Here is a 15,433-nt window from a genome sequence, read left to right as displayed (position 1 = left end):
TTTAAGCAGTGTTTGTGGCCACCTAATGACGGGGCAACAAGCTCCACATGCATGTCACTTTCTCTACACTGATGCTCCCTCTTCACTCACATTGCTCACTGCTGGATCCTACTCCCTATTTTGCATTCGTGCGACTTTAGTGTAGTCTGGGGCAAACCCTTTCTTTATATGCTACTAGTAGTCTGGTGGAGATTTTGTTCACTATGTTGTTTGATATAAACCACTTTTTAGAGCCTTTTACAGCTGTGTATAAATGAGGTGAAAATGTCGTGTTAGGTCTAAATGTGTTCAATAATGTGTAGTGGAAGGCAATGTGTTCTGGAATTCCTTCATCTCCGCTATTCAAAGATGTTGCTCTGCTCAAGCTTGAAATGTCCCAAGATGAGTGAGGTGAGAGAAGAGCTGTGTTCTGCCAAAAAAAATGTACCATTCCCTGACTAGGACTAACATGGTGCATTTTCAGACTTTCTCGTATGTTCAGGAAGAAAGAATAAACTCGTCAGCAATTATTATGTAATCTCAGATACTCTACCAGGTATTCATCCTCCAATTTTTTAATTTATATTTGTTGATCCTGACACTAGTTATTCTTCTGGGCATTTTTTAGGTGTCCTTTCCTTAGCCAGTATGCAGTTAAAATTGTAGTTGTATCTATCAAACAAATAGTGCGAAGTCCAAGATGGAATAACGACAGTTTTATGAAAGGATAGACTTCTACCCACTATGTAAAGAAGATGTTGAGTTACAGACAGGTACAACAAAAGTAAAAAATGGTAACACAAGTTTTTGTGGTTTTTTGCATAAAGGACAGTATCTTTGAATCTCTGGATTTCAGTAGTGGATAACAATATTGAAAAAAGTTGTGAAGTTCCTCAAGAACTTCTTCTTAAGAACATTTGGTAAAAATTTGAGTTATTTGCCATGAACAGAAGATACGGAAGTGGCTATTCCCACAATTGGTACTTTTGGTACCCAAAAATCATGGTTTTTCGGGGTTTCTTAGGAACAGCCCATTAACAAATGGCACTTTTATAATCTGTGTAAGGTGCGCCATCTGCATCCTTCCTACTAACATAGCTTTTCTGAAGTGTACAGATGGTAACTGTCACTGCAATATATCCTACATTCCCATAACTCCTGTGGCCTCAACCTTCACTAGTCCCTTCTCCTTCAACTACATGTCCTCTTCCCTGCTTCCATTCTAGCATTACACAGTCTTGTATTGGACCAGAGCACCCACTAGTCTTTTTCCCCTTCTGTACTTTTGTCCTCATCTGTTCCCCCTTCCTCTTTACTCCCCACCCAAAAAAACCTCCTGACAGCACTCAACAACCTTACCCTGCCCCACCACATGCCACTAGCAGCACTACACCTTCCTTCACCCTATCCTGCTATCTCCCCTCCTCCCTGCCCCAGCTTCTCCCTTACCCACACCACCCAAGCTTATAATAACTCCACTAGAATAGTTCCAAATACCTAAAACAGCTCAAGGATGCACTCTTCTGTCCTTAGCACTTAGCTTTTCAATGATTCTTGAAGCAGAATCAGTGTGCCCATACTATGGATTTGGAAGTATCATTGTGAACATGGTATACTTTTGTGTTGAACAGTGGGAGCCTTGAATTTGTAGTACCTATACTTGTTATCTTGTGCATTATGTTAGAAACTTTTTCCTCAACTGCTGCACCTTAAGGTCTCTGCATGTCATGTTGTTCAGCAGCTGCAGAGACATTGCCTAATTTAAATGTTGGGTTTCGAGTTACTGATAATCTAACTTTTAGCACCATGCAGATAGTTTGTGTGCTACCATCATCAATTTGTTTCCTTAACATTATTTGCTCACTTTTCCACTACACTTCAGCATTTTTACTCAAGTGCAGCTTTTGAGTTCTCAGAAAACACTATTAGCATAAGGCCAATGCACACAGTGATCACATATACATCAATGCCAATCAGTCAGACTGAGGAAGGGATTCTATCACGAGATCCCAGAGCACAGTTCCACAGATGGGCCCATGTGGGCATCTATTTGTGATATGTGTAATCACTTGCATGCCACTCCACCACTCACCCCCTTGCAGTGGTAATGAAAGCTATGATAGAATGATGCAGGTGTCATATCTCTCTCTGTTGCATGACCAACACAGGCCACCTAACATAATCGAAGGTGCCTGTGATTCTGTGAGGGTAAAACAAATATAAATGGAATTGTATTTTTTAAAATTATTTATTGGAAAATAAAAGGCAGATATAATTTTTTCTACATAGTTTCCTGCTTTAGAAATATGTTTTTGCCAATGAGAAGAAACAATTTTTTATCACAGATTATAGAATAAAACTGGCTATGTGAAGAGCCAATTACGCACAAATCACTCCATGTCCTTGTCGTCTTCAAATTGTTTTCCTCCTAGAACTTCTGTAAGTGGCCCAAACAAATAAAAACTGTAGGACAGTAGGTCCGGGCTGTAAGGAGATGATCAAATTCAGTCCGGGGCATTGCTTAAAGTTTTGAGATGGTCAGAACTGCAGTATAGGGCCTGGGCATTGTCTCAAAGAGGGTAGCCTCTTTAAATGGTTGGTCTCATCTTTTAGGGCAGTATGCAGCCCTCACCTTGTTCAACAGCTCACAGTAGTAAGCAAAATTGATTGTGCATCACTCATGCAAAAAATCAGTAAGCAAAATGCCTCAGTAGCCAAAAACAATGGTTGAAAGAACTTTGCCAACTTTGCCTTTGTTATCACTGATGCTGCCTTTTCTTTCCTGTGCCATTACATACTGGCTTGTTTCAGCTTGGGATTGTAGTGGCAGACCAGAGTTTCATCGCAAGTGATGATCTGACTTGAAAATGCATCGCTTTTTGTAGACCTTGCTGTAAGCATCTGACACCTCCAAATGTTCAACTTCTGATCTGCAGTCAAAAGGCAAGACATCCTGACACACTCTCTCTCTCTCTCTCTTTCTCTCTCTCTCTTTACTGGGCTTTAGATTGTTTGTGATGATCACTTGACAACATCCTTAACTTATCCCTACCTGTTCTGCAGTTTCAGATACCCTCAACAGTTAGTCATCTTGGAGAATATCTTGAACTGCACCGATATGTTTGTCTGTAATCCTGGTCAGAGGACAGTTATCGTGTTCCTGATTTTTCCACTAGTTCTCATCCTTCCTTGAACTTTTTATTCTAGGCAGGCACATGAGTCCTTTACAGTGCTTGGTCCCCATATTTTGCAGCCAATCTCGGGAAAGTTTCCATCGCTTGAATTTTGTATGTATGCATAGCACTGTGGAGGGGTGCACCTGTTGCTCTAACATCGTGAATGCCAGTGACGAATTGGGTGGGAGTATGAAATGACCAGCTCTCCCCATTCCTCACTCCTAAAGCATTCAGTAGTTGAGACTGTGTAAAAAGATCACTGACAGCTTGCAGCACTGTTGCCAGCTTTCAGCTGTGAAGTCCTGATGTCTGCAGGAGGAAACAGTAGCCATCTACAGAGCTGTGACAACACTGAGGTGTTGCCATAGACATGTTTAAAAGATTGTGTTATTTTATTGGTTGAAGTAGGCTCACAAAGCTGCCACACTCATCTCACTGCAGCTGTAAGGGACCAGCTTACAACAACTCAGCTATACAAGTGCAGGATCAGTCCTACCAACAGTAGACGCTCAGGAACAAAAATTCAATTTATATTTGATGTACTCTCATACCATAAAACAGTTGCATATTTTTGAAAGATATCTGAAGCATGCCAAATGCTTCTTTATGGTGTCTTCTACTGCTTGACCCTGTCGGAACCCAAATTGACAATGGCTAAGTCCATGAAGCCACCTGTGTGGCTGAAGTCAGTCATACAGGAAGCATTCCTAGTCCGTAGTCCAAGCATTTATAACCAAGCCCTCCTGTAAGATTTACATTTTAAGTGGCTCATATCTGTAATAACACTGTCCACGCACTGCACTTTCTGTGGATCGGGACTGTATCCTGGGCAGGCCCGATGATCACTGACTGGGCCGGCCCGTGCTGCTCGAGTTGTTATTGTTGTTGTTGTTCAGCCGGCAGAGGTCGCGTCCGAATTCTCGCGTGCCCTCTGGTGGACGGGACTCTACTTGCGGCCACAACCGTCCGTGACGCGCCGTGCCATTGTGCGCCTCCCGCAATCTGTTTGGTGGCTACTGCACTCCTCCTCCTTCGGGGGGTGACGCCACTGTGAGCCACTGCGGCAGAAGGCGGAGCGGTGGGCAGGAGCGATGACCTCCACATCCATTGGATGGCCGGAGCCGAGGGGATCTGCCAACACTCGTGCTGGAACTTTCGAATACGGCTGGAAGTGACCCACACGAAGAGGCCCCCGTCGTCCCACAACCGGAGCCCGGGACAGAACAGGCGACAGGTCGTAGAACTCCTGATCCTGTTCCACCTCGGAAGGGGCAAGACCCAGTGGCGAGGACGAAGGGGAAGGGACGACCAGAGAGGAACCAGCCTCCTGAGAAACCGGGCCTGCTAGGGTGGTCGGCTCTCGCTGGGGCATCTCGAACGATGGCGATACCGGTACTGGAGCCACCGGAGGCCGCCAAGGCGGAGAACCAATGCAGTGCGGCAGAGTCACAGCGGGGGAAGGAGGTAACGTCCCCCGTGAATCCAACACAGGTGCCGGCAATGGGGATGTTGGCGTCCGAGAGGTCGGAGGGTGGGTGCCTGAACGTGGACGGAGCTGATTTTGGTGACGACGTATCACCCGGTCCCCCGCCTGCAAGGTATAGAGCCGGCGGCCATTTCGGCGCAGGACACCGCCGGTATCCAACGTGGATTGCGACCAAAACCACGGGCCCAGACCGACATACCCAGCGGAAAACCAGGGACGCCATTTTGTGAAGACCGGCGAGGACCAGGCCGGAGGAGGTGCAGCAGAGTCCTAGGTTGGCACCCATGGAGGAGCTCTGCTGGGCTGCGTTCTCCCATTGGTGTGGTCCGGTACGCCGTCAAGAAAAACGTCAATGCTTCCTCCGCAGGAAATTCGTGCACATACTTTTTCATCTGCGTCTTAAATGTGCGCACCATGCGCTCGGCTTCCCCATTCGATTGTGGATGGAATGGGGGAGAGCAAATGTGCCGAATACCGAAGCGCCTACAAAAATCCTGGAAGGTCCGCAAAATAAACTGCGGTCCATTGTCCGAGACCAGGGTAATTGGCAGGCCCTCCACAGAAAAGATTTTGGCGAGTGCCTGGATTGCAACTTCGGAAGTGGTTGAGGAGCAGCGAACCACATATGGGAATCGGGAATAAGCATCAATGACAATGAGCCAAAAGCCATTGAGAAACGGGACCGCAAAATCGATGTGAACACGTTCCCATGCCTGGGTTGCCGGTGGCCATGAAGAGAACGCTGCCCTGGGAGAGGCTTGTTGGCTCACACACTGGGAACAGGCTGCCACGAAGTGCTCAATTTCTCTGTCAATACCGGGCCAGTACACATGTCTGTGAGCCAAGGTTTTAGTACGGGAAACACCCCAGTGCCCCTCATGTAATAACGTGAGTACCTCCTTCCGTAAACTGGCAGGAACAACCACGCGAGGTGCAGCATCATCGGTAGCCAGAAGGAGAACTCCTTCCAGGACGGAGAGGCGGTCTCGTAGAAGAAAATAATTACGAAGAGGGTCAGAGGCCCGGCCCGGAGGGCGGGACGACCACCCCTGCTGAATGAGGCGCACTATTTGCCGTAGAACCGGGTCCGCCGCCGTTTCCTTGGCGACTCGAGAACCAGTGATCGTAAAGCCATCAACCGCTTGGCAGGACGCCACATCCAATTGAAAACACATAACCTCCTCCCGATCGAACGTAGGATCCGGGCCCACTGGAAGACGGGAAAGAGCGTTGGCGTTGGCATGCTGTCCCGTAGGGCGAAAATGAATGTCATAATGGTACTTAGAGAGGAACAAGGCCCAGCGCTGTAGTCTGTGGGCTGCCCTATCCGGGATCTGAGAGGCGGGGCCAAATAACGATATTAACGGCTTATGGTCAGTGATTAACTGAAACTTCGTGCCATACAAGAAAGGGCGAAACTTGGTAACAGCGTAGACAATGGCCAAAGCTTCTTTTTCCACCTGGGAGTAATGGGCCTGCGCGGGACTGAGCGTTTTAGACGCAAACGCCAGTGGTTGCTCGGAACCATCTGCGTTGCGATGGGCCAGGACCGCCCCCACCCCATACTGTGAAGCATCGGTAGCCAGGACCAACGGCTTATGGGGATCAAAAGTAGCCAAACAAGGGGCTGATGTGAGGAGGCCCTTCAACGAGGTGAATGCTCGCTCGCATGCAGGCGACCGATCAAAAGGAACACCCTTGTGCAGAAGGCAGTGCAGGGGGTGGGCGATAGTGGAAGCCCTGGGAATGAACCGGTGGTAATAGGCGATCTTGCCTAAAAAAGCTTGTAACTCTTTCAGCGAAGAGGGCCAAGGAAGGTTGACGATACCTTGGACCAAACTTCCTAGGGGCTGGATACCGTGCCGAGAGATGGTGTAGCACACATACTCAATGGATGGTTGGAAGAAAGTTGACTTATGCAGGTTGCAACGCAGGCCCACAGACCTAAATTTGAGAAAGAGGGTGCGAAGGTTGTGCAAGTGTTCCTTCGTGCTGCGGCCCGTGACAATTTTGTCATCCAGGTAATTAATACAATGAGGGATCGTCGACGTGACATGCTCAAGATAACGCTGGAATATCGCCGGGGCACTGGATATTCCAAAAGCCAACCCCTGGAATTGGTAAAGGCCAAAAGGGGTGTTGACGACCGCCAGCCTTTTGGAGTCCTCATCAAGTGGTATCTGATGATAAGCCTCCGACAGATCGATTTTCGAAAAATATTGGCCTCCCGCCACGGCGGAGAACAATTCATCAGCCCGAGGCAAAGGATAGGTGTCCACCACCAATTGGGAATTAACGGTGGCCTTGAAATCGCCACAAAGACGTAATTTTCCCGAGGGCTTCCTGACAATAACGAGGGGCGAAGCCCACTCACTGGAAGAAATGGGAAGAACGACCCCTAGGGCTGTCAGCCGGTCTAGCTCTTCCTTTACCGGAGGGCGGAGAGCCAAGGGGATCTGCCGCGCGCGCAGAAAACGCGGGCGAGCCGACGCCTTCAACGTTAAGTGAGCTTCAAAATCGGAAACATGCCCTAGACCCTCCTCAAAGATATCTGGAAAGTCAGATCAAAGATTCCAATGAGTGATAGGGAACGTCTTCTGAAACCAACTGTATGGTGTCAGTGATAGAAAAACCAAAAGCTTGAAAGGCGTCCAGGCCAAAAAGGTTAGCGGAGCCCGCATCACTGACAACAATAAAAGTAAGAGGCCGAGTGACTGATTTGTAAGTCACATCGGTAGTGAATTGACCTAGTAAGGGAATGAACTGTTTACCATAACCGCGAAGACGTCAGTAAACCGGCGCCAATGGGGGCGATCCAAGGTCGGAATAAGTTTGGGCATTCAACAACGAAACTGTCGCGCCCGTATCGACTTGCAGTTGTAATCGGCGCGACCGAACCGACACCTCGATAAAGAGTTTGCGCGCCGATGCGTCGGGAGCCTGGCCCGATGAAACTTCCTGAATGTCAACGTCCATGTCCCCAGAGCCTGCTTCCTTCGATTCGGTTGAGGCTGAGTGGCAAACTTTAGCAACGTGACCTTTCTTATTACATTTGCGACAAATGGCCCAACGCTGGGGGCACTCCGACTGATCATGACGTATATAGCACGACGCACAGGACGGCAACAGGGGCCGGCGGTCGGAGTTCTGTTTATGCGCCGTGCGGGATCGGCCGTAACGGCCGGATTGTACCGCTCGCACGTCGTCCACCCCGGACACAGTGGACGCGGCCGCGCCGCCCTGAACCTCCGCGACGTCGCACCACGCTTCCAGCTGTTGACCTGCTGCGTGAGAGACTTCATACGATTGAGCAATGGACAGGACTTCCTCGAGGGAAGGGTCTTCTAACTGCAGGGCCCGTTGCCGGACCTCCCTTTCAGGGGCCGAACGAACAATGGCGTCGCGGACCATAACGTGGGCATACGACTCTCGCGACTGCTCCGTGACAAAGTGACACTTGCGACTAAGACCGTGCAGGGTAGCGGCCTACGCCCGGTAAGACTGATGGGGCTGTTTCTTGCATTGATAGAACTCGACCCTAGCCGCCACAACATGCGTGCGGTGGCGATAATAGGAAGACAGCAATGAACACAACGCATCAAAAGACAAGGACGAGGGTTCCTGCAACGGCGCGAGCTGGCGCAAAACGTGATACAGCGAGGGAGATATCCAAGACAAGAAGAGAGCACGACATACCTCGGCATCGGCAACATGAAACGCCTGGAAATGCTGCCGAAGGCGATGCTCATACGCTTCCCAATCCTCCGCCGTCTCGTCATACGGGGAAAGGGAGGAGGGAACTGTGCCGGAGCAGACGGCGTGGAGAGCAACGCCGGAAGCACTTGTTTCATGGTGGCCAAGAGCTCCGTCTGCTGCGCAACCAAAACTCTCACCAAATCCTCCATGCCGTGGAGAAGATGCGAAACCGGAACGACGACACAACACGCGAAAGAACGACCTTACTCGTCGCCAATTGTGTAATAACACTGTTCACGCACTGCACTTTCTGTGGATCGGGACTGTATCCTGGGCAGGCCCGATGATCACTGACTGGGCCGGCCCGTGCTGCTCGAGTTGTTGTTGTTGTTGTTGTTGTTCAGCCGGCAGAGGTCGCGTCTGAATTCTCGCGTGCCCTCTGGTGGACGGGACTCTACTTGCGGCCACAACCGTCCGTGACGCGCCGTGCCATTGTGCGCCTCCCGCAATCTGTTTGGTGCCTACTGCAATATCTTTGGATTGTTTGATTATTATTGTTCTCATGGTTTACCATGAATCAATAAGTAAGGAAGATTAGGGTGTAATGTCCCACCCACAACGAGATCATAAGAGACAGAGCGCTAGCTCAGATTGTTTTAAGGATGGTGAAGGAAATCAGCCATGCTCTTTGAAAGGAACCGTCCCAGCATTTGCTTGGAGTGAATTAGGGAAACCATAGAAAACTTAAATCTGGATGGTTGGACCCGTATTTGTATCATAATTCTCCCAAAAGTGCGTCCTCTATGCTAACCACTGCACCATCTCATTCGGTACCATGAATCAGGGTACATGAATCAGACGTAATGCTTCATTTAATACAGATATTAAGCAAGGTGCAATCTGTGGTGCACCCCTTCTGCGCCCTGCTCTCTCTCTCTCTCTCTCTCTCTCTCTCTCTCTCTCTCTCTCCCCCCACGCACACACTTTTATTTTATGTAAACTAGCACACACTAAAGGGAATGTAAATTGTAACAAACTGTAAACAAATTTCTTTTGTTGTATTTTTTCCATACTTGAGTCACACAGTTGGTATCATAACCAGTTTGACTTCTCAGGTGATGTGAATATGTTATTCAGTGACTCATCAAAATGAGGTATGATGTTATGTACTAGAATCATCATAAAATGACGTTTGAAGAAATTGAAACCTGTTATGATACCATCAGAGTTTTGTCTCTGGCTGTGGTTATTCACTACAACCTGGACATCAGGAAAAGTTCAAATGCAGCTAAAGACCATAAACGGTGCAATAAACAAAATTTCAAAATTGTGTAAATCAGCAAGGGGATGGGAAATGGTTGATTGCCAATTAACTCATAGCCCTTAGCACACTAAACTGTATAAGTAGTGTATATGACAAAAAAATTCAGTAGCTACTTTCTTTTTCATTATACATGGAAACTGAATATTTATTATGTATTTCAACTGTTGAAATCTGCTGATCTCCGCACCTCCAAGTGATTTGCAAATATCCTTGTTTATGAGATGGGGAAAAGATCACTATTTTTAATATATTTACTATAGAAAAATTAAATGAGTTGCTGTTTTGTGTTTAAAGTAACAGCCTTGGTTCAGGTAATGGAAGGAAGGTTTTTATTGGCATTTGGCTGTGAAAAATTGTTCATCACTAAATGCTAATCATCCGTGGGATGTTTTAGGCCCCTGCTGAAGGTAATAAACTTACTTTAGAAACAGCGTCCCAATGGTTTTTCAGCAAAAGCTGATTATTGGGTTGATAAAAAAAAAACAGTTTTTTGAACTTACCCAGAATATCCTCCAAGATGGTCCCAGACACCTAGTTTATAGTCACATGTAAAAATTTTCTTTGGGTTAACTGTGATAAACTATATGCTTTCACAAATAGTACCTTAATAAGGATGTCAAACGGGCCGACTTGGAGCAGGAGAGGCACCACAGGACATTTTATTTTCTAATGTCTATACTTTTACAAATAAATTCATAAACCTTTGTCAGTATGACCTGGAAGGATTCAGGATTCACATTCATAGCAGTGGAAGCGGGAAAACATAACAAAATAAATATTTTTTACATATGAAATTTCATCTTTTTTTCACTTTGTTGCTATAGGTACATTTTTCTTCACAAGTAAGAGAGATACTTTGATGAATTTTGCACAGCATACAAACCATACTTACAGGTGTATGAAACTCTAGAATTTTCCAAATCTATTAAAAACTGTGGTAAAAATTGAGATAATTAACTACAAAATTTGATTTTTTTTTTTTCTAAACATAAAGTTTAAAACGTAACAGCTCATTCATTTTTTCATAAATTAAATAGATTCTAGAGTTTCAGACACCTGTAAGTATCGTTTGTATGCTGTGCAAAATTCATCGAACAGTCTCTCTTACTTATGAAGAAAACTGTACCTATAGCAACAAATGCAGCCAATAGTAAGCGAAAAAATAATGAAATTTCACATGTAAAAAAAATTATTTTGTTATGTTTTTTAACTTCCACTGCTACAAGTGTGAATCTTGAATCCTTCCTGGTCATGCTGACAAAGTTTTATGAATTTACTTGTAAAACTATAGACAGTGGAAATTAAAATGTCCTCTGGTGCCTCTCCCGCTCCAAGTCAGTCCGTTTGACGTCCTACCCCCCTTAACAGCATTTAGGCCTACATAACATTCATTCCAGTTACCATTCAGAGTACTTTCACAATACTATGTCAGATTTTACAATTCAACATTTAGGACATGACTGCCTCATTAGGTTGGTCAACAGAAACTCGCACTCCTATCATCAGTTGCATTGTCTTTGTGCTTACAAAAGGTGACAAGACTATCATAAATTAGCAAGAATTCCAGAACTTTACTTCTACAACAGAGACTTTTCCTAGTTTCTACTTGTAATTAGCTGCATTACAACAAAAATAAATAATTTGAGTTTCTATCTGTAATTGTACAATATATTACATTTCAGTATTTGAAGTATGCAAAGAACATTCTTGAATTAGTAAATATCTGTGTTTTCAATACACACCGGCAGGAGATGCTGTCGTGCGGGTGGCGGGCTAGCGTACTACATTGCAACTTGTAGAGTGCTTTCATTTACTAGGTGTGCTCCTATTGAAAGTGACATGTGCTACCTTCCTCAAACCATAGAACTTGCAGAGTAATGAATGGCCAGTTCAAATGCAGAATCTGATCCCCAGTTCAGCGTAGTAGTTTTCAGGTACTCAGAACACTGCCAGAAGTGAAGTTGTTAAATATCATGAAAATTCATAGGATTAAATGGGAATTAAGTCCAAACCTCTTATTTGCAGTGTAAGGCTTAATCACTTAGCTGCCTTATTAATCATATTGTAACTAAAAATTAGAAAACTAGTTTTATAACCAATTTAATTTCTTTAATGCGGATTTTACCTTATTCAAATACATTTTAGTTGGAACCTAATTTTTTATTTTATTTTTTTGCACAGGATAACACTTGGAAACCAAGTCGATGGTGTTCGTCTTGTTGACCCAGAGCTCATCCAAGCTTTTCGAAAAAGGTATCCAGATGGAAATTGTATGACCCCACCAAAATCTTGATCTAAACTAAAATTAGTGAGAAAATTTCATTTTCATACTGTACTATACATCAGCTTACGTGTGTTATCATGAAAGTATTCAATCATTTTGTAAAAAAATGAAAAATATGAATTTATGATAGTGAAACTTTTCTGTCAAATTTATTCCCCGTGTCCCTCCCCTCCCCTCCTCTCTCTCTCTCTCTCTCTCTCTCTCTCTCTCTCTCTCTCTCTCTCTGTGTGTGTGTGTGTGTGTGTGTGTGGGGGGGGGGGGGGGTCAAGGGCATAAAGGGCATAGCCATGGGAGGGGGGGGGACAGGAGATCCGCAAGGACACCCCCCCCCCCCCCCCGAAAAAAAGAATCACTTAAATGAAATTACACACTACCTACTTATTATGTATTTTTATTATCTGCTGTCACATTTATTTGTTTTATGTTTCATTTAAGAAGTTGCATCGTGTTTTGAGCATGTTCCACCCATCTTCATGCATTTATGCATACAGAAAATTGCTCCTTAAAACAAATAGTCTTAAAGTAAATTAACTTAGCAGTCTTTGTTTACTGTTCATTGCTGGAGAGACTGTTTGGTTTTGTGGAGGTTGGGGATAGGGGGGTTGTCCAGTGACATCTTCTGCTGATATGCAGCTGTCTTGTTGTTTATTATGATTGAGACCACAGCCTGTATGGGATGCAGAGAATTTTGCATCAGTTATTATGTTGCAAAAATCGTGTGTGATGCTCTTTATATGACCCTTATCACTTCCAATTTTGCCTTTGTAAAGCTGTGTTTTTTATCCTTGATACACTGGCAGAGCAATTGTGTAACATCGCAATATTGTACTATTTATTTTATCACTTTTTTGACATAATTCACAGCATAAATTTTTCTGCGTTCATGTAAACATGATACACTAAATATAGTATGGTGGCTTGCAACGTATCCTTGGTACACTGGCAGAGCAATTGTGTAACATCGCAATATTGTACTATTTATTTTATCACTTTTTTGACATAATTCACAGCATAAATTTTTCTGCGTTCATGTAAACATGATACACTAAATATAGTATGGTGGCTTGCAACGTGTGGGTGAATATTGATTATCACATTTTACACTGACATTCACAATGCAAACATGTGAGTCATCATTTGTTTCACATTTACACATCTTAAATCTGATGTATTAGAACTGGCTTAAGACTACTGAACGATTTTGAGTGTTTGAAGTTGGTTACCTCATTAAGAACATTATCTCCATATTTTGTTTTAGGAATTAGAATTTCCGTTTGTACCATGATATCAATTCCTTTAATTTCTGATTTTGTGCAACATTTCAGGACTGTCTTTGTTTTCGAAAGGGTGGCTGTGCCTTTAATGCTGATTTGTTGCATTTACCCAGTCTGTATATAATATTTGTTGCATTGGCTGTAGATAATTTTGTAAATGCATGATGCATCAAGATCTGTATCTGGCAGTTTTATATTCTTAGTAAGCTCCATACTTTGGTTGTTGTTCATGCTGAAGCTAATTTTTACTTGTGTGTTCTTGAATAGCCTAGCTGATTTGTCAGACATTATACCAAGATAATACATTTTTACATATTTAACTGCTGGGATGCTTCACATGTGACTGTAGTTTGAAGTTGTTTTTTCAGTTTATTTTTTATCCTTTGTGACAATGGATTAATCAGTGAAGGAGCATATCCGCTGTGTAATGCAGTACATTTTATGCTTACTGTTTCTTGCTGGAGTTCTGTACATTGAAGAGGAAATTTGTGTGCTCTGTATAGCATTGATCTATATGCAGTTTTTTGTATGAGGTGGGCTGTGTAGAGTAGTTTGGTATAGTGGTGTCTGTACTAGCATCGTCTCAGTAAGTACACCTTTTTGTTGTATTTTGGTATTTTCACATCAAGACAAGGTATACTGTAGTTTTACTTCATAATGTTTTGACAGACCACACGTTGGAAGAGGTGACAACATTTTTTAGGTGTTCCTTGTTGTGGTAGACTTTTCCTGTAGTTTTCTGTAGGTCAGACCTAAGATGTTTTATCTTCCGTGCATAAATTTTGAAATTAATAAAATTCATGAGAGACAGTATTGCAGACTGCATTTTTGAAACAGTTTTCTTACAGTATTCTTGAGCAGCGAATACAGTGTGTAAAGGGTATACGTGCAAATGTTTTTATTGGTGATTGATGATAGTGTACTGAAAAATATTACATCAGTATTTGCTTCATTTGTAGATAATAATTATAGCTATTTAAAGTAGTATGTTTTTAGGTTGGTTAATACCTCCCGAGTACACTGGGCCAGAGCAAGCCATTAATGCTTATTTCCGGGCAGCAGGTCAGCTGTTGAAGTGTGACATGTGTATGTAAAAAAGTTAGTCTATACTGACAGGCATAATCCATTTAGTGGTGCAGTTACAACCCTTTTAGAAAACATCAGGTAGCAAATTATGTGACACATTTGCAGAAAGACTGTTCAGTGCGGTGAAAAAACAACCGAGACACTTGTGTGTATACATATTAAGGTACCACATATGAAAATATCTGTAATATACCGGTTACACACTGTATATGCCAGTGTACACCTATGGACCCATGCCGGAAGAAAAGGTGGACTGCTCTGTGCCTTTTCCCAATCATGTTCCCAAGATACACTTACCAAATGAATTCACTGTGTATGATGTTATGATGGGGAGATACAGGTGAGCTCAAGGGCACAGGAATAGGTGAGACATATACGATGCATAAATTCATCTGCTATGAGTGCGTTGCAAGCTATCCAGTGCATGTACCCAGCAGAGGACACACACCAAAACATCCTGGACAGCCTCCTTTGCATACAACATTTAGGGAAGGAGATATATTTTGCTGCATACCCGGGCATGTGGGAATCCCGGGCAGTGAACTGGCTGGCGCAGTAACCAAAGAAGTTTGCACAGTACCTGCAGTAGCTGTATGTGAAGCCCCTGTACATGCAGTGACCTCAGTGTTATGAAAAGGACCCTGTGCCACTGGGAGAAAGAATGGCTGGAAGTTGTAAGTGTACTGTTCACCTCAGAACAGTGTACCATTTCTTCTGCTGTTGTTTCTCTTTAACCAGCAGCATGACTCATGGAGGCAGTAGGCGTTGTTTGAGGTAGCAGTGTGGGATCTGCTGTCAGGGCTGTGGTACGGATGTGAGGCACACAGGGGTCAGATGAAATGATATTTCAAGTGATTTACACAGAATGTACCTGACATAGAATTTTTTCTATGACTGGAAGAAGAATCATTGATAATGAACTTATGTATACGAAATGTAGAATTATAATGAAAACAGTGTGCAAGTAAGAGCTAGAAATCATAGTCATCAAGAGTGGAGATAAATTCCAAAATTGCTGTGAAACTTGGATTGAGCTGTTGTTATTCAATATTTTCCCAATCAATAATAGTACATACTATACTAATGGCTTCGAACATGGCCCTATTGGCTGCAACACTAGGACATGAT

At 44.0% G+C, this 15,433-nt stretch overlaps 1 protein-coding gene across 2 annotated transcripts in view; it reads left to right on the top strand.

Annotated features, from left to right (window-relative positions):
- LOC126091861 (N6-adenosine-methyltransferase catalytic subunit) overlaps positions 1-12,033 on the top strand; it is a 74,074-nt gene extending 62,041 nt beyond the window's left edge. For both annotated transcript variants that reach the window (XM_049907135.1, XM_049907136.1), the window contains exon 12: positions 11,843-12,033. In XM_049907135.1, coding sequence (XP_049763092.1) covers positions 11,843-11,954 — 112 coding nt within the window. In that variant the 3' untranslated portion in view covers positions 11,955-12,033. The remainder of the gene's footprint in view (positions 1-11,842) is intronic.
- Positions 12,034-15,433: the final 3,400 nt, after the last annotated feature.

Source organism: Schistocerca cancellata, chromosome 7, assembly GCF_023864275.1.
Source record: "Schistocerca cancellata isolate TAMUIC-IGC-003103 chromosome 7, iqSchCanc2.1, whole genome shotgun sequence".
Taxonomy (NCBI): Eukaryota; Metazoa; Arthropoda; class Insecta; order Orthoptera; family Acrididae; genus Schistocerca; species Schistocerca cancellata.
This window is presented reverse-complemented; position numbering and strand designations above follow the sequence as displayed.